A 26,504-nucleotide genomic window follows, 5' to 3' on the forward strand; every position below is an offset into this window, starting at 1 on the left:
ATATCTTCATTAATGTGTACAGTCATATTAGTCATGTGCATACATACATAGTTTTGTTTGAATACGGATTTAAAAGTTAGAAAAACTCAATTACTATTTTCAAATCTTCGCTTAAACTACACAACTAAAAATATTATGAGTTAATGTAATAAGATCTGTAAAACAGTGAGGACTTTCTGGGAAATGTTCAAAGTTCCAGGAGTCATGTCACATTTGTTTTAATTTTGGGCCAGTTCCAAAAGTGTAATGTTTGCGATTTTGAAATCATCTTAGGTATCAAATTATAAATCATAAATTTAAAAGTCCTTTTAAATGTAATTCCTTTTGTAAAAAAATGAATTTGGGCTACTCTGCAAAATTCTTCTTGACCCCGCTGATGCTCTGATACCTTTGTTAAGTGGGCTACAGGCAACCATTCTTCACTTCATCCAAGCTGCAGCTAAAAGCAGCTGTTCCTCAAGCAACATTTTTATTCACTTATTTAGAAACTAGGGCATATCTTATTACCTTATTTCCATTCCTGTTCTATGCAGCTGTAGCTGATACTTTTCATAACAGCCTTTACATATCAACCCCCTCTCTCATTTTTTTCTTACCCTTTTCCACTTCCCCTGTTAAGTCAGTTAATCATGGGTGTGTGCACAAGCAAAAGTTCTCTTCTTTTGTTCTGGTACCCACATTACTTGAAAGCTTCAGCAGTGTGCCTGTTGATTGCATGAGGTTATAAACTCTGCAGAAAACACCAAATAGTTGTATAAATATTCTGAAATGTACAATAAATGAGTTTTAGTGCTAGTTTTAAAATAATATTGCAATACTTTATACTTAATTTAAAATCAGTGCAATTTGAACATAAATAACAAGTTTTGAGCAGACAGGTTGTACAAATTGTTGTTAATGTCAGTTCAATTATTACAAGTTTCATGGCATACAAAAGTGCAAGTTTCATGAGAAAGCTCTTTAAGTGTAAGACATGCATAAGTAGCAGCTTCTATAAGATTAACATGCTTTCATAATTAAATAAAGTAAAAGTAACATTTTTTAGTATGTTAATAATTTGTTTTCACATCTACTCACTGAAAAATCATGCACTGGTTCTGTTGGGTTACCTTGTTATACCTTAAAAATGGATTATAATACTAGAAAGATAATAAATTTTCTATATTCATCACAATAATTAAATCTATACCAATCAAAAGATACACACAAAATTAGTAGCCTAATTCTCTGAAGTTTGTTAACAATTAAATTAACTCTACTTTGTATAATATTTTTAAAAAACCAAGATTCCATTTTATAAGTTTTTAAACACAACTACATTTATGAGTTATTATGTATAGAAGGGCCAACCTTTTTAACGTTTAGATTTGAAATTTCCAACTGACTTTGTACTTGGGATGAAGATGTTAAATGCACAAAACATGCTACTTAAATGATAGAGTGCTCAGAAGTAACTTTAGGAACTTTGCCTGAAAACTGAACAGCTACAAACATGATAGAAGAAAATAGTTATAGACTTTCTATCTCAAGATTCCTTTCTGCTATAGGTACATGAGAAATACAATAATGCTCATGACTATTTTTCTATTAAAAGGCTAGATGGGCAAAATATTACCCAGAAAAGTACCGGTGCCTAGTACTTTTAGTTTCTGTGTACATGTATTATTTATGACTTACTTTGAGTATTATTGCTATGTTTTTAAGGGAAACATTTTCTTTGTGTTTGTTTTCTACTTTAGGAAATTTATGTATAGTGAAATGCACAAAATTTAAATTTAAAACTTCAGTAAGTTTTGAAAAATGTACATACTGATATAACAACTATCCAGTCAACATATAAACATTTCTACCCCCATGGAACTTTCTCTTGCCTCCCCACTCCTGAGAGCATCACTGACCTATCTAGAGTCAACAACAAAGATTAGTTTCCATCGTTCTTAAGCTGTGTGGGATCTTTTAGGTGTGACCTGTTTCTTTCAGTATAATTGTGAAATTCATTTGCTGTTGTCTCCTTAATTTGTTTTTCTCATTGCTGAATCATTTTCCACATGAATATTTCATTATTTCTGTGTCATTTTCTTTAGGTATACACATAGACTACTCCATTCATGAGGATATTGTGGAGTGTCTTATAAAGAAAAAGAATCTAGAAATTTTTGTGCAAATAATTTTCCGTGTGTGGGCCATAGAACACATGCATGTTTAGCTCTTCAAGAAAACTGACAATTTTCTAAAGATGTTGTGCTTTTATTAAATATGTACTTAACAGCAATGTATGAGAGTTACCAGCACTTCTCATTTCCAGTAGAATGTATCACTCTTAAATTATCATCATTTCTTTAGTCTAAAGAATATTCATCTTAATACAACTTTAACTTGTATCTATTCATGACTAAGTGTGTTCGATACTTCCATGTATAATCAGTGCTATACAAGGTAGTGTGGGATTATACAAATGATGGAATAAGCTGAAAATGTACCAAACAATCTTAATAATCTGTTAGGAAAATTATGATGGTTCTGTGATCCTCCTACTTTCCTTTTTTATTTTAAAAAGAAAAAAAATAACAAAATAAAAACAATGAAGAAAAAAACAAAGCACCACAAAAACAATAAAAATGATACAGGACTTCAAAACAAGATGATGGGAATTAACAGTGGTTGTAATATTACCTATTGTTATCTTCAACAAAGTTGCTCAGATTGCCAGGTTGACACTGAAATTTCTTACTATCAGGCATGAATGTATGGAAAAATAGAGCTAATATTTAGTATACTATAATTTAGAGCTTTAAAAATATTGAGAATTAGTGTTTTTGATCTTCGTAAAAATTTATTGAGTACTATTTTTTAAGAGAATAAAAACACAAAACAGTATAGAATTTCAAAACAAGATGATAGGAAATTAATAACGATTATATTGTATATTGTTATCTTCAAAGTGGTTTTGTTTTGTTATTTAGCTTATGGTGCAGAAGAGTGCCTGTTCTGCACTTTGCTACAGTTATACTCTTTCAGAGTCTGAATTGCTGTTCATTATTTTATCCCTTGCACTTTCCGTGTTGTGAAATATCTACAAGTGTTCTCTTAATGCGAAGTGTTTGCTTGCATTACCTCCTGTGGAACATCATCCTTTGTCTTTTCTTCCCAATCACTTTTCTCTTTTATATCCATAATTTTGTCTTTGTTTCCTGACTCCTTGTCTGGATGTTCACTGTTAACATGCCCAGGGTCAGCTGTTTCTCCTGAAACATCATGTATGTTTGATTCACGTTTACTTCCAGCATTCCCGCTTTAGCTTCTTTGCTTCCATCTTTATTGGCCAGCACGTAGAATAGTTCATCACTGCGGGATGAACAGGCAATATAATTACATGATTTCCTGCCTATGCATGAGCTGTCATCAAATGCACCATGGCTAATCAATAGAAGACTTTAAAAGAAAAAAAAAATGATTGATAACTGATTTTGCTGTATATCATTTATTTCAGACAGTAATATTGTGGATAAAAAGCCTACCAGTAAAATTTCTATTTCATGAAATTACTCATAATAAATATTTCATAATAACAAATTTGAATTGTTTTGGGGGAACAGGTATTTTTAACTAAACCTTAGCAACAAAAATTTAAGCATATTGTAATATATAGAATGAGAACAGTCTTTTCTCCTTTGGCAAATTTTCTGTTCATGTCTTTAGCATATTTTTTCTGAAAGTGTTTGTACTTTTAATATTGAGTTTTAGCAGTTATATATTTAAGATGCAAGCTCTTTACCATAATCACGATTTGTTTTTTTTTTCTGTGGCAAATGTCTGAGGTAAACAATTCACAGGAAGAATGCTTTATTTTTTGCTCACATTTAAAAAATTTCAGTCCGTGGTTGCTTGGCTTCAATGCTGTTGGGCCTGTGGCGAGACACTTTACATTGTCCTCTCCATTTTGAGAGTGTTCCTTCTAGCAGAGACTTGTGTTTGGTACTGGCATTTTATATCTTTTCATCTCTTTACTTTTGAATTCATTGAGCCATTTCTACATGTGTTGCCAGTGGATGGCAAAGCACATCTCTTGTGGTGCTTCATTTTTCTTTATTTGATAATCTTTGCCTTTTGAATGGAGTGATTAATGCATCTAGATTAAAATTCATTATTAATTTGAGTTTATACTTAAATTTTTGCTAATTTAGTTGAGTTCAGATCAGTTATTCACTGTATATTTTCTATTTGTCCTTTCTTTAATTCCTCATATTTTCTTGTCTTTTGGGTTAACTGAATATATTTAACTCGATATTTTAATTTCTCTATTGGGTTTTTAGCTATTATTTCTTTGCCTTATTATTTGCTCAACGGATTAAAATGTGATTCCTTAGCTTATTATATCTACTTAATATTATGCATGAATTGTACAGGAGTATACTTTTGTCTAATTATAATTGTTCTGGTGTTATCAAAATTTTTTTATTTTAAAAATAAAAGAAGGAAAACATTAACAAACATACAACCATTTACAAAATAGCAAAAGAACAATACAAACAATACAGAGTTACAAACAAAGTGGTAGGAAATTAACAATGCTTGTTGTGTTACATATTGATATCTTCAAAGTGCTGTTATCAAAATTTGAAAGCTATGTTTGAAATATTTTATATTAATGTACATTGTACATCCCATAATTTTTGCACTATCTTTACTTGTATAGCCAGTAGCTATTTAAATAATTTAATAAAAGAGTACTAATAGGGAGGATAAATATGATTAAAATATTCCATTTGCATATATGAAAATATCACAGACAGTTAATATGTGCTAATAAATATAGCTTTAAAAGGAAGAAAAAATAAATGACCACATATATTTATCATTTTAGTGTTCTTTGTTTCTGTAGTCCAGGTGTTATATCTGATATCATTTTCTTTTTCTGCACAAGAACTTCTTTTTGCATATCTTATAGTATAAGTGTGTTTTATCTCAGATTTTAATTGAATGAAAAAATGGAGCTCTTCTTCATTTATGAAGAATATTTTCTCCTGATATATTATTCTGAAATGCCAACCACCACCCATTTTTCTCATTAGAGATGTCAACACTTTGTCTTACAGCACATGTTTTTATTTTTATATTTTAAAGAGAATAAAAAATAATTTAAAAAAACTTTAGAAACTACATAGAATTTCACTGAAAAAGATGATAGGAATTCAGCAGTGGTTATTATTTTGTGTATCGTTGTCATCAAATCAGTTGTTCATAATACCAGATATGAACATGCAAAATTGGTCAAAAATTAGAAAGAAAAGAATTTAAGCATTATCTGTTCCTTTCAATAAATCAATAGAAATTAGCAGTACAATTATTTGGGCTATTCTTGTATATATAGATTTTTCCCCTGTCCTTAGCACACATTACTATTATTATTATTATTATTTGGTCCTGGGAATCAAATTCACAACCTTGTGCTTGCCACACAAGGACTTGTGAGGCTGAGCTATATCCCTGGCCCTAGGATACATTATTTTTGATGAGGTGTCAGTCATCATTTGTGTAATTAGGTCTTGTATGTGATATGTGTTATGATTTTCTATACTCTTCAAAATGTGTTTATTTTGCTCTTGGTTCATTGATATTTTTGTATGCATAAATTTTTAAAAGTTGATGTTATTTTTAAAAAATATTTTCTGCTTTTTTCCTATCCTGTTCTTTAGGGAGTCTAATTATGTATCTTTTGATATCTTTCAAGTGAGTGTATCTCTTTCCCTTCTTCACTCTTTTGTTATTCTTCATATTTAAGTAATTCTACTGATACATCATCAAATTCATTGACTGTATTATGTCATCTTTATCATAGTGTTAAGTACACCGAGTGAATTTTTTCATTTAAGTTATTGTACTTATAAATGACGTAATTTTTAATTTTTTTCTATGTCTGCCTTTGCGTGGAGATTCTCTTTTCCTTTGCCCTCTTAATTATGATCACCTTTTCTATCAAGTCAAATAAAATGTTTTTGATAGTGTTTTTCAATAGTGTCATTTTCTTTGAATTTACATCACCCTGTTTATCCTGGGATACTTTTACTGACCATTTATTCCTCCTACCAATCACCATCCCTAGTGATTTTCCTTGTCTAGTGGTCTGAGATCTTCCTGGGCATTGTTGGGAATCTCCTGGGCAGACACTAGAGAGTGTTGGCTTTGTTCTAATGGGCTATTAAATTACTGAATCATTATTTCATGCATGGGTGGTCTCACCCTTAAGGACAGAATGAATTTCTTATTCCTGGGATATAAAGTGCAGGTCTTCTGGGGTTTTGATAGGAGGACTGAGCTCTTAGGAAATCCTCAATTTGGTGGGATTTAAGTCTCAAGCTCTGACTCCTGAAGTAATGAATAGTTAATATTTCTATTCTGCTTTTCTACTTTACTGCTTTTTTTTTTTTCCAGTTTCTCAGTTTGCTTTATATACTTTAAGGATTTGTTCAAAAAATATATTCATATAGATTTATATAGAAAGTTAGAGATAGATATAGCAGCGTGGAGATATATTTGTTTCTACTGTACTCTATGGATTCTCCATTGTGCGTGTACATTAAGGTATTAAGCAGGGATTTCAAGAGAGTTTAGACTAAAAACTTGGGTCTAACTTTTCTGTGATTCTCCTTTCCAAGTCACTCTGGGTGACTCACACTCCAATCTCTGGTACTTCGGACCAGTATTTCTGTTTACTTTCCCCTGTTGCTGAGTTCATACTTCTTATCTGCAGGATGGTGATTTTGGTGCAAACTATCACCAGCTGACAGTCCCCTGGATTTATATTTTGGGAGTAAGATATTTTGAGATAAAGTTTTGGCTGGCTTTATAGAATTAGTTTTTAACTAATCGAGGGGGCTGAGCTTGCTTTAGGATTTTGATGAAAATTCTAATCACACTAATTAATTTTGTGTAAAATATTCCTAATGAACATGTAGAGATGGGTGCTTAGAAAAGGGTCCATATCACAATAATATACATGACTTTAAGTTGATTATTAGACATTTTTGTTCTTAAAAATCTTTCAGTTACTAGAAATTATCTTTTTTTTTTTTCTTTTGGGTCTTTTTTGAGACAAGATCTCCCTGTGCAGTTCAGGCTGGCCTTGAGCTCACTTTGTAGCCCAGGCTGGTCTCCAACTCACAACGATCCTTCTGCCTCAGCCTCCCGAGAGTTGGGATTACAGGCATGTGCCACCACACCCGGTTTATCTTGATCTCTTACATATTAACCTGTATCATTAAATATTAATGTATGAGAGGAATTGTAAGCCTCCCTGAGTTTCTGCTCCTCTTTACTATTACACTTTTCTGCCCATCAACTGTTTCATTGACAAGAGACTCAGTTCTTCGATATCTGCTGTTCTACTGCTCTAAATACAGCCCTCGAATACTTATTCACTATCAGTATTCCAGTTGCCTACATATACAAATATATCCCAGATTGATTTTACTTGGCCTTTGAACTTTCCCTTCCAAGGTACTTTTGTGTATCCCTACTGCAAAGGCATAAAACTAACTTTTTATTTATATACATGTCCTCAAATGAATCACCACAAAACATTATGTATTTCTAATTTCTTTATCCTTGAAAATCTCTCCATTTTGACTCTAGATGTTAGAGACCTGGTCTTAGAAGACAACCAAGTTAGTTATCTACTTACTCCTTAATAACTTTTTGTGATAAATTAATTTAATTCAAAACTGCCATTTTCACAGATATTATCATGCTCTGACTTGTTATGAGAACTGTCAAATCTAATGACTCTGCAAATTAAATCAACTCATTTTGCCTACAAATAGAAAGCATATAATAAGTTTTCTTCACAGTGTTCTCCAAAAAAATGACTTGTTCTTCAGAGTCTTTTTGAAGTATTTTAATAAGGGTATATGTCCAATGATAATTGATTTAAACTTATTATACCTAAATTCAATAGTTATCCATCTATATATACATTGTAACAGGTACCTAACCTGTTCTTTAATAAATCTTAGTCCTGTTTATGGATACTGTTCAGTTTTCTTTCACACGATAAGAATGAACTTGTATTTCAGGATGATTTAATTTGGCACACTTACATGATGTGAGCATGTCAATTCATGTTCTCAGCTCTATGGCACTACCCAAATTCATGTCTATGTAACATACTTGGATAAACACTTCTCTGGATCCTGGAACATCTTCCAATTAAACAGACTAATGGAGAGATGTGTACCCAAACTCTGTAATCACAATCTCTGAGTAAATAGTGTTTCTAAAATTATTTGATGATATTCCATCCACCCACATCGAGAGACATTATAGGAAATAACCAATTTATTATGTTAAAGACATTATTCATTGAATTACATGGTAGCCTCTTTATGTGATTTTTATGTAGAAATCTATCTTTTCTTTCAGTACCAGAGATTGTATCATCTTTTCTTCATTTCATTTGCCTTTCTGGACACAGAGACTTACAATATCTATAGGATTTTTTCTTTGTGTTATTTGTTAGAAAACTCAGAACCAAATTCATAACTTTCTTCTGCAACAGCACAGCAGTAGTTGCAGATGAGCAGTACAACATTGATGAGTGTAGCTGCTGTCTTCCTGCAGCTCAGATTTTGTCCTTTAACCTAGTAGCTGTGTTCATTCACTTTGTTTGTTTTCTTATATCCAATAAACCATCACATTTTGTGAATATTTCTTTCTATTTTCTCCCAGCCCTACTCCTAATTATTCTTTATCATTGTAATCTGCATTGTATTGCATAACAATCTAGCCAGTTTCTGTAAAATTTACTTGCCCTAATAACAAGCTTGATGAAGGTTTAGGTTCTCTTCAGTTTAAATTTTGCCAATAAATTTCTGTCCTTTGTTCTCTGTAACCTTCAACTCCTCTCTCAGACTTTCACTATCTTTCAGTAACTCCACACCTTATTCTCTCCCATTTTTCTTGTGACTTTGTCAGATAGGCTATTTTTCTCTACTCTAGGGTCCTTCTCACCCTTTAACAAATATTCTGCTGCCATTGATGTCAGTCATCACATTAAACCTACTTAAATGCTTTCTTCCATATATCTTGCAGTCCTTAACTGTTCTTTCTAATTGCAGCTCCTAAGTCTTCACTTTCTGTTGAGACTTTCCTATTGGTATCACCTCTTTGTGGTTCTTTCTATTATTTTTCATATACATATAAAAAGTAGTTTACATTCTGAGGCCTGTAACCTACCCATACAACTCAAGGTGAACATCTAGGAAATGTAATTAGATGCAAGTCAATGCAAAAACTCTATCTGGTATGCAGAGATTTGCCTTGCATCTAACTGTACAGACATTTTAATTTTTATATTGTGTCATATTGTATTGGTGGTAGCATACTGTACTGTTATTTTATATATGCTTACATTATATATCTGGACCTTGTGTTTTAAATGGACTATAATAAGTTATCTAAAATTTATAGAGACTAAAATATTTTTAGTAAACTGGGAACCATTGTGTTGGGTTTTTGCATGTCTTATAAATATAATTGATAAATATAAAATTTTAGATATCTGTTTTGCTTAAGAGATAGTACATCTGTGTTTCAAAGATCAAAATATATGGTCATAAATAAAAATTGATGAAAAATATTTTTCCATGTTAGTGTCCTTAACTGGGTCTGTAAGAAGTCAGCACAAACTATCATCAGACTCTTACGAGAAGTTGGCAACTTCTAATATTTGACATTCAGAAACTAATGGAATAATTATATTTCACACACATTTTTGTATTATAAGTAGAACCTAGTAAATAGTCACTAAAAACACACACATTAAAGTCAGTAACAGCTTACTTGTGCAGTTCGATAGACCATTGTTTCAGCTGTGATACAAATATCTTACCAATAAGGATAATTTATGAATAAAAACATAATTTACTGAATACCTTGGCAGTTAATGTTGATCGCTTCATCACAGTTCAGTCATGTTTAGAAAATTTAAGCAAGCTGTGTGATTACTCCAGGAAGCATGGAATGATGTGTTCAAATTAGTACCATCTGTGGATAGCAAGAGTTTGAAGTTTTTAGTCATTCTTAAAGAATGGAAATCTGATTCTCCATGCTAAAGTGAGTGTAATCCTTTTTGTATCTGTAATTCAATAGGGCAGTTGCCTTGAAATAGTCCAGTTCAACACACATTTCATCAAAACAGAAGATACTAGATATAAATGAGGGTTATTTGTGGTCACTTATGAGTACTTGTGAGGAGGCCTTGCTAAAAATATTGTCTGTGAGTTATACTATATGTTTGGCCTTGGATCATATTTAGTTCTGGTTCATCTTTCTGAAAATATTTATAGAAAAAATGATAGATGTGGTGCCACATGGAAATCAAAGGATGGCATCAGTGAATCATAATTTATTCACAAGTCAACAAATACTTACTGATCATTCCATCCTAGAGTGTCCCATCTCTGTGCTTGTCACATGGCAGGCAATTAAATTCTTGTTCTGTTTCCAATAACCAGATTGAGGACTTTCTGTTCTCTAAAACATTTATTTGGATAATACTAGAGTCTGTTGACTATATTAATTTGATTTAAAAAATTACGTTACATGACAATTTGTCATTAAATTCTTCTTTCCTAATATCTGAACTTCAGAGATAAAGTGTTGGTCATAGAATCGTAGACATCTAGTTGTCCCCACAGATAAGATTGCACAGAGCTACTTCCCTGCCTTTTCTTGCTGATTGGCTAATGAATAGTGACTTAGTGGACCCTAACAAAAGAAGATTGAAACATAGAAGGGATGGTTGACAGTAGACCTAAAAGAAAGTGAAATATCAGGATCATATGCTCTGGTTCCCAAGTAGAGAAAGAGCATAATGTAAAGTTTTAATGAAAATAAAAAATTAACGTGAAATTAACTCCTCAAGCCTCCCCAAAGTTCTACTGGTAAAACTAATGATCTCAATGTAGAAGGCTTAATATGATAAAATTCCCTCCTACATGTCCAACTTTTTCTCTTCCCATCCACTGCCTTGTGGACACAGTAGTCTTCATTAAATGTTTTCACCATGCAATGCTCTTTTCTCTGGTCTGAACCTATCCTATGGCTTTTTATCTGGCAAGTACTTCTTATTCTTTAGGTCACTAATTAGATTATTCTTTATCAGGAAAGCCTTTCCTCAACATCTGTCCAAATCAAATCCCCTGTTATATCCCCTACCCATTTTCTCATTATATTTAAAAAATACATACTACATGATATTTTTGTTCCAAAGTCCTGGGAGATACAATCCAATATTTAGATTTAGATTTGTATGTGTATGTAACTTACTGATGAGTATACATATCTTGGAATGATGGTTTAATATTTTATTGATACAGACATAGAAGCAAAACCTTTCTAAAACTTTTGTGTAGAATATTGTAATGAAGAAATAAAAATAGATGAGATATCTTTAGAGTAGATTTTCAGTGCAGAACTAAGATTTACAGAAAAGTAAATATCAGTTCAAAATAAGAAGGCTTTAAAAACTAATACAGTTATGAGAAAATGAATTTGAAAATAAAGCCCTTCATAATTTTGAGTTTTGCTTTGTTCTATATATTTAAACAGAGGGTACATAAGTAGTGATTGGCCATTTTGTAGAGAGGGATTATGTTACATATATAATGCTGTGCAACAGGTTATCATAAGCTTTTGGCTTAATGAGACACCCATATGTTAGAACATAGTGCTAGAGATCAGATGTCCAGGGAGGCTGTGACTTGATTTTTCAAGTCTCACAAGCTAAAATGAAGTTGTCATTTAACTGTTTTAGCTGTTTTTGTGTACAATTCAGTCTTCTTCCAGGCTCCATGGCTATATCAGAATTGAGTTCTCTGACACTGGTAGACAAAGGTACCTTTTTCCTGACTGGTTCTTCCAAAGGCTTATCCCAACTCTTGGAGATAATAGGCATCTTTTATTATGAGGCCTCCTCCTTCTCAGACAGAGCAATGGAAAAATTGTTATACATTGAATCCATTTCTTATTCCAAATCTCATACTGTCTCCTCTAGAGCTGGACAAAGAAAATACTCTTTAAAGGACTATGTTATGGGCCTGGGGATTTAGCTCAGCAGCGCAGTGCCTGCCTGGCAAGTGCAAGGTCGTGAGTTCGATTTCCGGTACTGGAAAAGAAAAATTTAAAAAAAAGAAGACTATAAGTCAGATCCATTGGATATTTCTCTATAATAGTAATTTGATTTGGAGTTTTAATTACAGCAGCAAAGTTTCCTTCCCATCTGTAACTCAACCAGTGTCTAGGTAAAGAAGTAGAAGAAGCTGTGTGAACAGGGCCTAGGAGTCTTAGGAAAATTTGTAGGGAGATAAATTGACCAAGATGATCCCTAAACTTCCTTCAAATTTGAAATTTTGTGATTTTTATTTATTCTTTGCCTGTCACAGATTTAGGTACCAAAATAAATATTTTTAAAACGAGTTCTTTTCTACTGTGATCATCTTATTTCTTCTTTTCTGAGCAAACCAAATGGCCTGTGCATTTCTTCCCTTTTTCTATAGTACAATTACCAGGCTGCACTTACAAAAATGCAATTCTGAACATCTCCTTCTGGCACTCAATCCATTGTCTTGCTAACACTCTGTAAGCCCCCTTGACCTAGAAAGTATGCAAGCTCTTATGCAGCCTTTATGTCTGTTATTGTCAACAAGATCGATAAGCTACAGTCAAATTTGAATTCAGCTAATATCTCCCACTCTTGTAGAATTTCCATCTTTATACTTAGTGTAATCTTGTTTTACATGTCATCTTCTCTAAAAACTCCTGAACCTTGAAGTCAGTGTGTTGGTTTGGGGAATATTGCAAGGTTAACAGTATAATACAGTACACATATTTTATAAGATTATTTATAATAGTCACCCAAAGAATCATATATAAGAGAGTGGAGGAAATCTGTCCATGCACTATAGACCAAGAATCCAGCTGAGGGCCTGGATCCTGTGATAATGTCCTGCATGAGTCCAGCTGAAAACCTAGAGCCCATAACAATGCCTCCCACAAATCCAACTGGAGGCCCAGAGCCCACGACAATATCTCATGCAGGTCTGTTTCACAGATCTGCACTGGGAAGGACCAAAGGTCAATAGTGGAATCTAGAAGGATCTGTGCTAGCAGGCTGAAAGACCTACACTGGAGCCAGTAAGCTACGCTCACAATAAGAACCAAAGCTCACCCGAAAAGTACCACAGTCATCCTCGGCAACAGTGAGGTCCTGAGCTCTTCCGATGGTGAAGATAGCTGAGTTCCCACCAGGAAATCAATGCTGCAAGTTTCTCCAGGAGACTGGCAGTGCACCAACTTCCTCTCCAGAGCCAGGAAGTGATGCTCAGAGTGAGGACCAGAGCTCCCCCAAAGCGAACCAAAGCCATTCTCAGCACCAACAAGGTCCCAAGTTCCTTGGAGGATGAAAACAGCCAAGTTCATCAGGAAAGCCAACATGACGAGCTCCTCCAAAACAACCAACAGCTCCTTACAGCTCCTACCAGGTCCCAACAACCTTCCCTCTGCTCCCAACAGCTTCACTTCTTTTCTAGTTCTGCCTCTTATACTGCTGGCAACAATCCTCAGGTGGGCCTCCCACACCTGGCACCACGCTTACTCAGTTCAGCTGGGGATTATAAGTTGACCACCAGTGGTCAATCCACTACAGTCAGTTATACTTCTCTTTCTTCATGTAGAATGTTTGAAAACTGTGCATTATGTTCAGGTGACACACACTTAAATTTAATGACTGAGAGAGTTGATTAAATTCCATAATTCCTACTTGTAGCCAGTTCTAAAACTGCTTGCTCTGTAAATGTAAATTGTTCCTAAAAATAATATTTTCTGTAATTGCTATTCTTCATGGTAAGTAAAAATAAAATAGCGTGCTGTACATACTATAAGTAGTTTTTGTTTATAACTTTTAAGATAATGACTAATTATATGCAGGAAGAATTAATGATAAATATTAATCAAAAACTGAGTAAGCAAAGCTGAGTCTATGGCTTTAAGTAATACAGTAATTGTTCTATTAATTTAGACCTCTTCTTGTCCCTTTTTGAGAAAATATATGTCACAGGTGTGTAAATAATTTAGTAAAAATTTAAGAGGAAATTGAAGTTTTTAACTCAAGTCTAGACCCTGTTGCTCACCTGCCTAGTGTTGGACACTCACTTCGGTATCTGAGAGGTGTCTCAGAATTAATGTTCTCAAAGTAAATGCTTGATATTTCTTCCCCAAACTCACTTCTTCCTCAGTCATCCTCTTCTTGGTTATTGGTCACTTCTTTCTATCTACTCAGTGCCCTGGCCCTAGAGCTTCCTGTAGTCTCCTCATTCTCTCATACTGAACACGTCACACAACAGCAAATACTGTGACTTCTTCTTCAGGATGCGTTTAGGAGCATTACGTTTCTCTTCTGGTGCTGCCATCTTAGTGCAAGGCACCGCATTTCCATGATCTCTGTAGTACCTAGTAATCAGTCTCCTTGTTTCCACCCTCGGCACCTTGCGTGTGTTCCCAAGCGAGTAGCTGGAGTGATTCTGTGAAAACGTGTAGGAAGCTGTCACTCATTGCTCACATGAAGGCTATAACAGGAGCTGGTTAGAAGGTAACGACCTGGCCTCCGGTGCCTGTTCTCAGAATTCATTTCCTACTAGTAATTCTGATCTCCTTGCTTTTCCTTAGAAATACCAGCCATGCCTCTACCTTAGATCCTTTACTCATATTTCTTCTGCGGTGAATTTGCTTTCTTGAAATATTTATATGGCTATCTCCCCTGCTTTCATCAGGATTGCCTAATCAGTAAGGCCTTCTCCCACAACTGAATTTAAAATATTATTATCCCGAAACTCTCTCTTCTGATTTCTTACTTATTATTCTCTGCAACACTGATCATCATCCAAAATACTATATGTAATACCTATTTATATTTTTATTGTAAAAAGCCCTCCATAATTTATATTTCATAAGGGCAAAGATTTTCATCTCATTTTGTTCATTATATTTCCAGCACCTACAATAATACCTGCACAATTAGGTGCTCACTAGATATTTATTTAACATTGAACTAATATGACATCTAGGAATGAGAGTTTCCTAAATATGTATTAATTTTCTTTAAATGTAGATATTGGGGCCAGGGATATAGCTCATTGGCCCAGCGCCTGCCCGAGGTCATGAGTTTGATTCCTGGTACCCCCAAAAAGTGAACATTTCGTATGTACTTTTCAAGTATTATGTAGCTATAGTTTTCATATAAGTCATTGTTCTTATTCTTTTCATCTCAGTCTTCTTTGCATAGACTTTTGAAAATATAATTGGAAAAACATTGTTTAGAAATGTTTCCAGACCACTGATCTTTCATATTTCTAGCCAGAAGATGCTTGTATTATTTTTGCAATAAAACCTTGAGGAAAGGATATGAGCTTCATTGTATCTTGAATCCTCAACACCAGACCCAGATGCTGAGCCATGATATTCACTTAGCAGCAGACAGGTGTGGTGTGACTCCAAGTAGGACCATGTGATTCTAGATGACAATGATATCTCCATCTGTATATTAGTATCAGTGTGTGGGATTCTTGGGAATTTAATACTAAAATTCAGAATATACTGAGGGAAATACTTAAGATCATATGAGCATGGAGTTTTATCTATAAGTAAATTATTTCCTTCTACATAAATTCAAATTATGTTTATATAAGCTATGTATGAATATTAGGAGTAAAATTAAGTCAAAACAATCACAAAAGCTTTGTCCTCTCCCCATTTGAAATAGTGGCCTCTAAAACATCACTGTAAGGTTCTGCTCATTAACTATGGGGATACTAATCTAAGGAGTATCGTAATTTAACAGCTCTACTAGGTGCTACATAATAGAATATCTTTAAACATCACTCCTTTTTTTTTGTTTGTAAAATGTTTGGTAATTCATTTTCTTTCTCCTTGAACTTTTAGTTCCCAGTGTTCCCACAAATATTGCACTCTCTAACGTCCAGTCAACCAGTGCAACACTGACATGGGTAAGACCGGACATTATCCTGGGATACTTCCAAAATTACAAGATAACAACTCAGCTTCGTGCTCAGAAATGTGGAGAATGGGAATCTGAAGACTGTATTGAATATCAAAAAATTCAATACCTCTATGAACCTGACCTAACTGAAGAGACAGTATATGGATTGAAGAAATTTAGATGGTATCGATTTCAAGTGGCTGCCAGCACCAATGCTGGCTATGGAAATGCTTCCGACTGGATTTCTACGCAAACTCTGCCTGGCCGTAAGTATTGTTCTGGCATATATGTACTGATTTCTAATATGGTCTGTATCTTTATAATCATGATTTCTATTTAACCCAATTGGATATATAATTATTGAACATAAAAACAAGATAGTATACAGGTTAATTTATATAATAACATATTTATATTTAATTGAAACCCAATGTATAATTAAATTTTGGTGATTATTAGGGTTTTTCTTAAATTACCAAAGTTGTACCAAGGATAGGGTTATGTATTTATTTATTTATTTACTTAAGGCAAGTTCTATGTGGTTTAGGCTGTCTTTGAACTCACTGTGTAGCTGAGGCTGGCCTTGAACCCATGGTGATCCCCTGCCTCAAGCTCCCAAGTGCTGGGATTACAGGTTTATGCCACCACATCTAGTGACCTAGGGTCTTATATTGCAGCAAAGCATGTGGAAAGGTTCTTTTGTGACATACCATTAGGCCATACTGATTACTATGAAAGGGGCTCTTTCTTGATCAATGCCTAAATTTTCTCTTCACATTCTGAGGCTCTGCTGCTTTTAAGCTGGCTTTTGTAGCCTTTTAATGACATTAGTTTTCTCTCTCTTTCCCACTCCTTCTCCCTCTGCCTCCTCCCTACCCTTGCTTTTCTCTCTCTCTTTCCCCTTCCCTTTTTCCCCTCCATCTCACTCTCTCCTCTGTTCCCTCTCTCGCCCTTTCCTTTCTCTTTCTCTCCATTTTTCTGATGAAGTCATTTCTCCAATTTTTGTTTTTTTTGTGTCAACAAAATTTTTAGGCAAAGAAACACCAACTATCTAACTCTCAGCTCAAGATAAGGGAAGAAAATAATATAAAGAAACATAAATAATCTCTCACAATTATCCAGCCTTCTACATATCTTTCAAGAAATTTACAATCAGGAAAAGATTCTAAATGTTTTTCCATAGAAATCATTCAAACTATAGGTAAAGGTTCCTCTTGAAACTTTACTTTTATATTTTAAAATTAACTGGTCACCCTGTTCACTTAGACACCATCACTAACCATACTTAAATAAATTTCTGTTCCTCATCGTGAACTTGATCTGTATAGAATTTTAATGATTTCCATGCAATGTAAATCAATTGCCTGTGAAATTCTGCAACTTTGGGCGCTAAGAAATGGCTGCATTTTCTGAAATGCCATTTCTAGCCCACCTCCAGCACTCCAGAGCAAATTGTAGTCTTTAAGTTTACCCATTCTGACGCCATCTCTTATAAGTCCTCCAGATGTGGGGCTTCTGTTACCAGTATCTTCCCCTGACCAAGGCTGTTACTCATTGATTTTTTGCAAATCCAAATCACACTTGCTTAAACATTTTGGTACCTATTAATAGAGAAATAGACAAACACAGACATATATTCCATATACACATGCACACACACGTGCACATCTGCATGGGATTGCACATACACACACAGCCATGTGTGCGTACATTTTCAATTAGGTTTTCAGTGGCAAGTGGTTACTGTGTTAGGCCCTTACAGAGAGTTAAGTAGACTTTGCTCAAGAACATTGTATAGGCTCCTAAGTGTGCCTTTTGTTAAAATTTCCCAGAATGCCTGGAATCATGTTTGTAATAAAAAATCTAATAAATGTTTGTTCATGTAATTCAGCATTGGAGGTGGAATCCTAGTAACGAGCTGTCAACATATTAGTCAACCAACTTCTCTTTTTTAGCACTTTGACTTTGTGTCTGTTAAGAACTGACCTTCCAAATAGTTCTTTCTTAGTCTGTTTTGCTGACTTCTCATGTTCTTCTGTTTCTTTCTTAGACTTTAAATTCAGACCTATTCAATATACCCATGCGATCTATACCTGAACTTTCTCTTCTTTACCGACACACAGCCCCAGGAGATCATGAGTGTCCTTCTTCTACCCTATGGATTTAAATCTCCAAATCTGTTTCCAGTCCTGTAAACTCCACAGAACTGCTGACTGGTATATTTATCTTACCAATTATATCACTGAGCATGTGCACCAAATAAAACCCTCAGAACTACTCTGGTCTGAACCCCAAACCTTATCATCTTCCTGTCTTTCCTATTTTAGTAAAGTATGCCATTATTCGTCTCTTTGCAGAAAATGAAAATCCAGACAGTGTTCCCTTGTTCCTCAGTTTGGCCACTGATTCATTTCACATAGATCATCTCACCCGGTTCCTCCATTTGCACTTGTCGAGCCTTTTGTGACTGCCTCCTCTGCAGTAACTTGACTGGCCTCTTCAGCTGTCAGGCTGATCTTTTAAAGCCTAAAGCAGATATTACATTCTTGCTTAAAGTTACTGAATGAATTTCCATGGCTTTTAGAATGAGATTCAGACTTCTTAACATGATTAACAAATCCCTACATGATCTAGTTCTTTCCTAATACTTTAACCTCATCAGTAACTACTTTCCACCTTACCATCACATTCCACACACACTAGAATTCTTTTGCTGCTTCAATATCAGAAAATCCTACAATGTGGGCCTTGGCCTGTTCTGTTAGGCTAAATTTTTTTCCATATTTCCCTTCACATAAGCCAAAGAAGATCTCTCTATTGTTTTTTACTTAAGTGATCCCTGATTAGAATAAACTTCACTGACCACTCAATTTAAATTAGCCATGCATTAATTTTCTGTAACATAATTGGACTGTAAGGAATGTCCATAAATCCCTGATCTTTTTAGTTGTTTGGTTTTAGAGAACACCTTAATTATCACTATTTCCTTGAAGTCTGGAATAGCGCATGACATCAGTATGCACTCTAGAAACATTTCCTGAATGAATCAATCTTGGTTAAGTAAAGTACAGCGAGTAAAGGAGGAGGAATTATTTTCCAGTGTATATGATGGTGAGGATAATGGTGTCATGACAAAGAAAAGAGAAGTATGCAAAAGACCAAAACAAGTTTGGAGATGGTCAATAAGAATAATTATTTTGAACCTGAGCTTTGAGAAGAAATAACCACTCTTAGCTAAATTAGAATAGCAATACATAGGTGCATAAAGATTAGCATATGGGTAAATCTAAGCACTTCAGTTGCTTCAGCTGATAAGCATAAGTAAAATCACAAGTGCAGATTTGATAGAAAACTGAGACATCTGATGGAAAGAATAAATTTTAAAGCCCAGGAACTAGAAGTTACTTGAAAAAGTGAGACAGGTACCATTATGAAAGAAGTTGACCGGTGTAAGGTGATTGGGAGCAATGGAACCCACAACAACTTAACAGAGAATGTGATGTCTACAGGGGCAGTTGCCACTTAGCTCCAGTTGATAATTTTTCTATACACAATTCATGATATTTCACAGAAACAGGAAGTTTACATGTTTTATGTTAAAACAATTTCTTGCTTGAATCCAATTTTTAAAAGCTAAAAAAGGCTTGGGGATATAGCTCAGTGGCACAGTGCCTGCCTGGCAAGTGCAAGGTCCTAAGTTTGATTCCCAGTACAAAATAAATAAATAAAAACTAAAAAAATATTAATTGTTCAACCCAAATATATCATATCACGGCTGTGGACAATTTAGTTGAAATATGTGTTTGCCTGTGTGTCTTCTGCCATGAAGGGCTCCATCCTGCTCCTTATGAGCATCTCATGTAGGAGAACCTGCTTCTACCTACTACACTGTATCAGGACTTTCCAATGTATCAACTTTTAAAGGCACACTTAACACTAGTAAGATTTTAATCAGCATAAAACAACAACAATGCTATTAAATCAGAAGGTGGTAATAAGACTGGAAAGTTAGATGTTTAAATAATCTGATATTCAAAGTCTTGCCACTTGAATGTCATCCCTTTCACCCAACTCTTTCTACTTTCTAATGCATTTCTACCTATGACCATGTTTTATTTGCAGGGGACACATAGAAAGCAAGTATGGTTATTTTGAACTTGTTGGTGTTGAGAGGAAATAACTATTCTAATCTAAGTACCTAGAAAACAGAAACAGATGCTTAGAGATTGGAAGATGGTTAAAGCTGAGGGTTTTAGTTGCTTGAAAATTGACTTTCCACCACTGTGATTGGAGAGAAAAGTGAGTGAAAAAATACATATTTCAACATTGTGAAATATATGATTTCCTAAAAATTTAAACTTTCCAAATGAGTAGTCAGTCTTATGTGAGGTTAATAAATTCTTTTAATTGTTTAAGCTATGTTTTATGGGTCTAAAACTAAGACATCCTTCCAATGGATACATATTTTTAACTTCTGAATTGCATAATTGCACAGTAACAGAATAATTTCAGGCAGTATATAAAGCCAAGGAAAGATTATCTGAGATATAAAAGATAAAAAATTACTACATATATTGATATGACATAGTACATGTACTAAAACAACACACAGTATAAAAATAAAAGGAATTAGAACATACAACCAACAACAATCTTAAAGAATACTAATATTTTCAGTAGTCACAAAGTAATAAAGGTATTGATATTGATTCTGCACACCAAAGATAAATATATGGACATTTTTGCAAGCCAAAAGTTATCTGGATTAAGATTAGTAAGTTTCATATTATCTATCATTGACTCAAGTATACTGTATTTCATATGTCCTATAATAATATTTTTCTATGTTAGAGAAAAGACTAATCAACAAAGAAAATCACTATCTCAGAGAAGTGTGCATTTTGTTCTAATGGCATCAATACTAATATAGTGTCTTATTAAATCTTGGAGCTGCTTGACAAAGAGTTAGTGTGTGATTATTAGTTTGAAATTAAATTGTTCAAAATGTAACAAATAAAAGACCACCCACTATGAATTATAAATATTATGAAAAGTTCTAAAGTGACTCATGGCACAGTCAAACATGTCTTTAGTAACTCTCTTGAAATTCATAAAGAAGAACAACAAAATTGAAGATTCAGGAAGCAAAGTCAGAACACAGGCTGAGAATTAAATTGGGTTGCTCTCTGATTTTGAATCTACAGCAGTGAAACAGAGTGAATGCAGGTAACATACTGAGCTAAGTGAAGCTAACATTTCCTTTTCCAATGTACTCTGGTTGAGATAAGTGAAACCTAATTGTCTTTCTCCTTAAGTCACCTCTATGAGAACCACAACTCTACATGCCATGTACATATAGACACAAAGGACAAACATTACAAAAGGCAAGAATATTTAACTGGAAACGTTACATTTTGCAGATTATTTTAGCCTTCTTTTTGCAATGACTCATGTATTCAGTTTGAGTTGTGTGTGCAGGAATGTGAAATAGAAGAGTGTTAAATGTGTGTATGGTGCACAGGAGACACAATGCTGAGGAAGTATCCAACTTGAAAGGAGTACGGGTGTGAAATTAGTATGGAATGAAATGGGACTCTTGTAATGTGTATCTCCTATAGACCACCAAGACTGGAAGACAGCAAGAGAGGAAAATTCCTGGGGTAACACTTAGGTTGTGAAAACCACAGGATACCATACACATGAGGAATTTTAACTACCCAAACATCTGTTGGGTTAAAAAAATTCAACAAAACATGCCTCATCAAAGAAGTTTCTAAGGAATGTAACTTTATAATCTGAAAAGAAGAAAAGCCAAACAGAGGGCAGAGTACATCATAGCATTATTAAAAATAAGAAATTTAATACATTACTACATATTCAATTATTTTTGCCAGTTTATCCTAAACTGTAATAAATTTATAATGTGATTAACATCATAGTAACAGAGACAGAGATTATTTTTTCTTTAAAGATGAACTTATCATTAATATATAATGATAAAAAGTACTGTCAGCCATAAGTAAATAGGAAATATCATAGAAGACATAGACACCCAATAGGTGGCAGTGTATTTTTTGAATGGTCAGTGTTCTGTGGTCACTAGAGGAAAATAAATATAATTTTTTCTACACATGTGGTTGTCCTTACATGAAATTAGTTAGATGCTGTTGAATATCTTCTAAATTAAGCATCAAAAACTCTCAAGTGTGTAATTTGAGATATTTTCTGTATCCTCTAGGGGAGAAAGAGAGAGAGAGAGAGAGAGAGAGAGAGAGAGACAGAGAGACAGAGAGAGAGAGAGAGAAACAGAGAGAGACAGATGGAGAGAGACAGAGAGAGAGACAGAGGCAGGGAGAGACAGGGAATGGCTACTCAGATTTCCACAGACATCTCAGACTCCATACTGCTTCTGCCCTCTGTCAACCACCACCCTCACTGGTTCCCTGCTGTACTGTGTGGCTCCACTCTTCTAGTTCTTCAAACTGACAACTTATCAACACTTTTTAATTCTTTTCAGCCACCCTCATGTCTCACAGTTCAATTCTTGAGTCTTACTGAATTTACCTTGTAAACATCTCTAGTATTTTCTTTCTTTTTAAGTACCTCTTAAATCTAGACCCCTGATATTCACCTCCTAAAGTATTACACAAAATCTAAATGATCTCTGTATTTTCTACCATTCATATGAACTCAGCTTTCAGATACATTTCATAAGAAAAAAAATTTTTAAAAATACTTTCTTCCGAGTGTGTCTTTCCTCTGTTAGAAATCTTTGGTAATGCTGTTTACCACACGTAAAACTCTGATCTTACAGTAAGCTACTGAAGGTCATTTTGATTTGGTTTGTTCGTGGTTTGATTGTGGTCCTCACACGAGCATGGCTCCTTCTCTTTTGTGCTCCTGATTCTTAGCAATTCCTTCTTGCTGTGCTTTCCATCCTTTTTTTTTCAGAGATCAGCTACATTTTCTTTTTGTTTTATATCTCTTTTGAAAAGTCTCCAAAAAAATCACTCTTTCCACTTCTACTTTCTAAAACTTGCTTCTAAAAATATTGAGTATACTACATCATAATTAGTTATCTCTATTTTTAGTGGGACAGTGAGTTCCTTAAAAACAGAAATGACCAGGAAATCATATGTTATGCATGTTTCACCCTCCAACTGTGCTTATTATTTAAGTGAAATAAATCATACATAAAAGCCTAACTATAACATGATTACTCTTATATAAGGAACCCAAAACATGAATAAAGAGAAACATAAAAGATAGATAATATGAAGTAGGGGGATTGATATTTTGCAGATGGGAAGAGTACCAAAAGTTTGGTGGGAGGAGTTAAAAAGAATCAAAATGTGTTCTGTACAAGCACCACTGACCCCTGAAGAATGTGGTCATTATGTACTACAAATAGGTACTTATAAAAGTAAAAATTGAGAAAAAAAGGTTGCAAAGGTTAAAAATGGCTCTATAAATATGGAAGGAAGATATTTAACTTTAATGAAAAAGTATTTTGACATCAAAATTCTTCATATCTCAAAATAGTTCATACTAATTTTCTTCAAGTATTTTAATCTAAAGCTTGTTTTTCAAATACTTGCGTTGTTATTGCCAAAATTAAAATTCTTCTGGTCATCTGTTGCCCATATTTGAAATGTTACTTTATTTCACAAAACCAGCCCATTTTATGTTATTGACTATTTTGTGAGCATATCTTTTATTAACATAGGAAATAAATTATTTCACATAGGAAAGAAGTATGCATCTAATAAACTTAGGAAGATTTCACCCAGTGAAGGAGATTAGTAAATGCCTCTTTCAGAATGGAATATATGTATATATACATATATTATATATATTATATATATAGTGAACTGGTAATACATTTGAGCATTGAGGCAGAATTGTAATAGGTTGATGATCCATGAAAAAAGAAGTGAAAAAATAATGTTTAAATTTGGAGTACTACCTATGATTACAAATAGAAGAGACTTGATAAGATAATTTAAAGCATCCATAAGCATCTAAAATTATTTAATAACTTATTCAACTAATTAATGACAAAAGCTTTTGTCAGATTATTGGAAACATTTTCTAGAATTTAATACAGTTAAGTATATTTTTGAAATCGCTAACAGAAGCAAATAGAATGTTTTTTAACACCATAACTAAAAATCAAAAGAAAATATGTAGATTATCCCTATATGCTTCTCAAATCATCAAGTTTTTAAGCCTGGTTTGCATAAAGAAGAAAATATTGTCACAGTTTACAGATCAGCTCCTTTTTCTCTTTAAATTTTAAGTGCATTAACTCCCTTTGTCACCTCTTCAGATCTCATGTAGATGTGAATTTACATTTATTCTCCTGATGATCCTCTTCCTCTGGTTCAGAAGGAAGTGTGAGGTGGGATTAACGCATTATGACCTTTGGCTTTTAACCTCAGCTCAGTTCTGCCTCAGCATCAACAGGCCCTGGGTCAACAAAAACTTGTTCTTTCTATTCTGCAAGGGAGGTTGGGAGAATTTTCATCTAACTGTGGAAAAATATCAAATTCGAAAGAAGTTCCTATGATTACTATACCTGAGAACTCTATGCTATGCAGGCTGTGTTTCCCTGAAAATCAGACCTAGCTTGAAAAAATCAGCCTTGAAAATCAAAACCCCAGTCAGCCTGTCCTTGCCATCACCTTTCTTTTCCTCGGGGGCTACGCAAGGCATGCAAGGAGGGGCCCAAATTACCAGACCATATCTTAGCTCTAATACATTATAGTAAAGACCTTACCTGAATTATTCTATGTCATTCCCGTGCATAGCTTCAAGATAGTATGAAACTGCTGACATTTTCCTGGGTTCTTTTAAAAATATTTTTATTAGAATATGTTTTCAATACATAAGGAATATTTTTAAGTTCATATGGAGCATGATGATTTGTTATTCTAGGAACTTTGTGGATGAAAGGCGGTGATGGTAGGAAAAATCCTGCTTCCTAATACTGCATGTCCAGAATTAAAGTAGAATGATAGGTAGAAGTAGATCAGTCTGAGGAGTACTGTGCCTAGATACCCACATCTTCACGGAGAATACCTGCTCCTAAATTTCCTCAACAGTTACTTCTCCAGCCTTCACAGAGGCAGTCATTTAATTCCCTTTCCATCCTAGTTGCTAAGGGTTGTAATCATTGGTCATCTAATCTGAAAAGCAGTGTTACTATTTTTTCAAAGGGCAAGCTAATATTGGAGAGCAGTTGTTCTTAAACTTGTACTGTAGGGATTAGATTCACCCGGAGGGAATGTTCATTGTTGTGTTCCATACCTGGGCTATAATCAAGTAACTCTGAGATGAGACTTCAAAATTTTCTGTGACTTCACCAGTGATGTCAATGTTTCTGGCCTGCAGACAACACTTTGAGAACAATTATTGTAGAGGTGTTTCATAAACACGGTGCTAATTATAGGAAAATACATACTGTCTGATCTAAATCAACAGCACTAATATAATATTTTCCTTCTTATCTGGTATAGCTGGAATTGGGAGTGAGAATTTTTAAGGTGTTTTATATTTTTTTCAACAAGCCAGTCTGAAATTATTCAGATAACAACTCATTTACATTAGATGACCATACCATAAAGCCTAATTCTATGAAGAATATGAAAAATATTTTTAAATGACCATACCATCAAGCCTAATTCCATGAAGCCTAAGCATCATATTAGATGACCATACCATGAAGCTTAATTCTATGAACATCCATTCATCATTTTCAGTATCAATAAATGCTCTAATCTGATAAATTCTTAGTTTGCAGAATTTGCCCTTCATGGTTCTACCTTGCTTTGGGAAATCTAACAGTAAAACAAAATTAAAGTCCTGTAAAATGGTAGGAAAATTGTCATACACCAACAATGGCATTTGATACTAGCCGGTGAAATCACTGGGCTCTAGGGAAACATGCAGCTGTAGGAAATTACAGCCAATATTAGAGTGCTGTAACCACTGGACAGGAACTATGAGGAACCTAATTGCTAAGTTTTCCCAGGGTCCTCAGAGCCCTGAATAATTTATGTCACAGGGACTCCACCTAGCCAATTAGATTTCCTCTAGTGTCTAGACAAGTCTCCACCTCAAAGCTGTTTCTTGCAGGTGTGCTGAATCAAACACAACTCACTCTCCTAGAACTTGTTATTACTTGTATTGTTGAGAAAAGACAGAGCCCTTTACTTAGTGGTGACAGTTGGTAGGAATCTGGTGGTCATTGTATCAGATCCTGAAATTAAAATATCCCGTATAGTAGGTCTTTTAAATAAACTTTATTTAAATTCAAATAAATGTACAGTTTAGTCACATGTATGCACAGCTCAGGATCTCCTGCCTTATGAGTTGCTTTCAGATTTCTTGTTTATTTTATGCTTATTCTTTTAGAAAATTCAGCAAAGAATGATGCACTAAAAACTGTAGA

General features: G+C 34.1%; 1 protein-coding gene across 2 annotated transcripts in view; it reads left to right on the forward strand.

Annotated features, from left to right (window-relative positions):
- The window catches only part of Ptprq (protein tyrosine phosphatase, receptor type, Q), a 194,715-nt gene that overhangs the window by 88,471 nt on the left and 79,740 nt on the right, over positions 1 to 26,504 (forward strand). For both annotated transcript variants that reach the window (XM_005374365.2, XM_013517925.1), the window contains exon 26: positions 15,994 to 16,317. In XM_005374365.2, coding sequence (XP_005374422.1) covers positions 15,994 to 16,317 — 324 coding nt within the window. The remainder of the gene's footprint in view (positions 1 to 15,993; positions 16,318 to 26,504) is intronic.

Source organism: Chinchilla lanigera, unplaced genomic scaffold (genome assembly GCF_000276665.1).
Source record: "Chinchilla lanigera isolate Chin_1 unplaced genomic scaffold, ChiLan1.0 scaffold00004, whole genome shotgun sequence".
Classification (NCBI taxonomy): domain Eukaryota; kingdom Metazoa; phylum Chordata; class Mammalia; order Rodentia; family Chinchillidae; genus Chinchilla; species Chinchilla lanigera.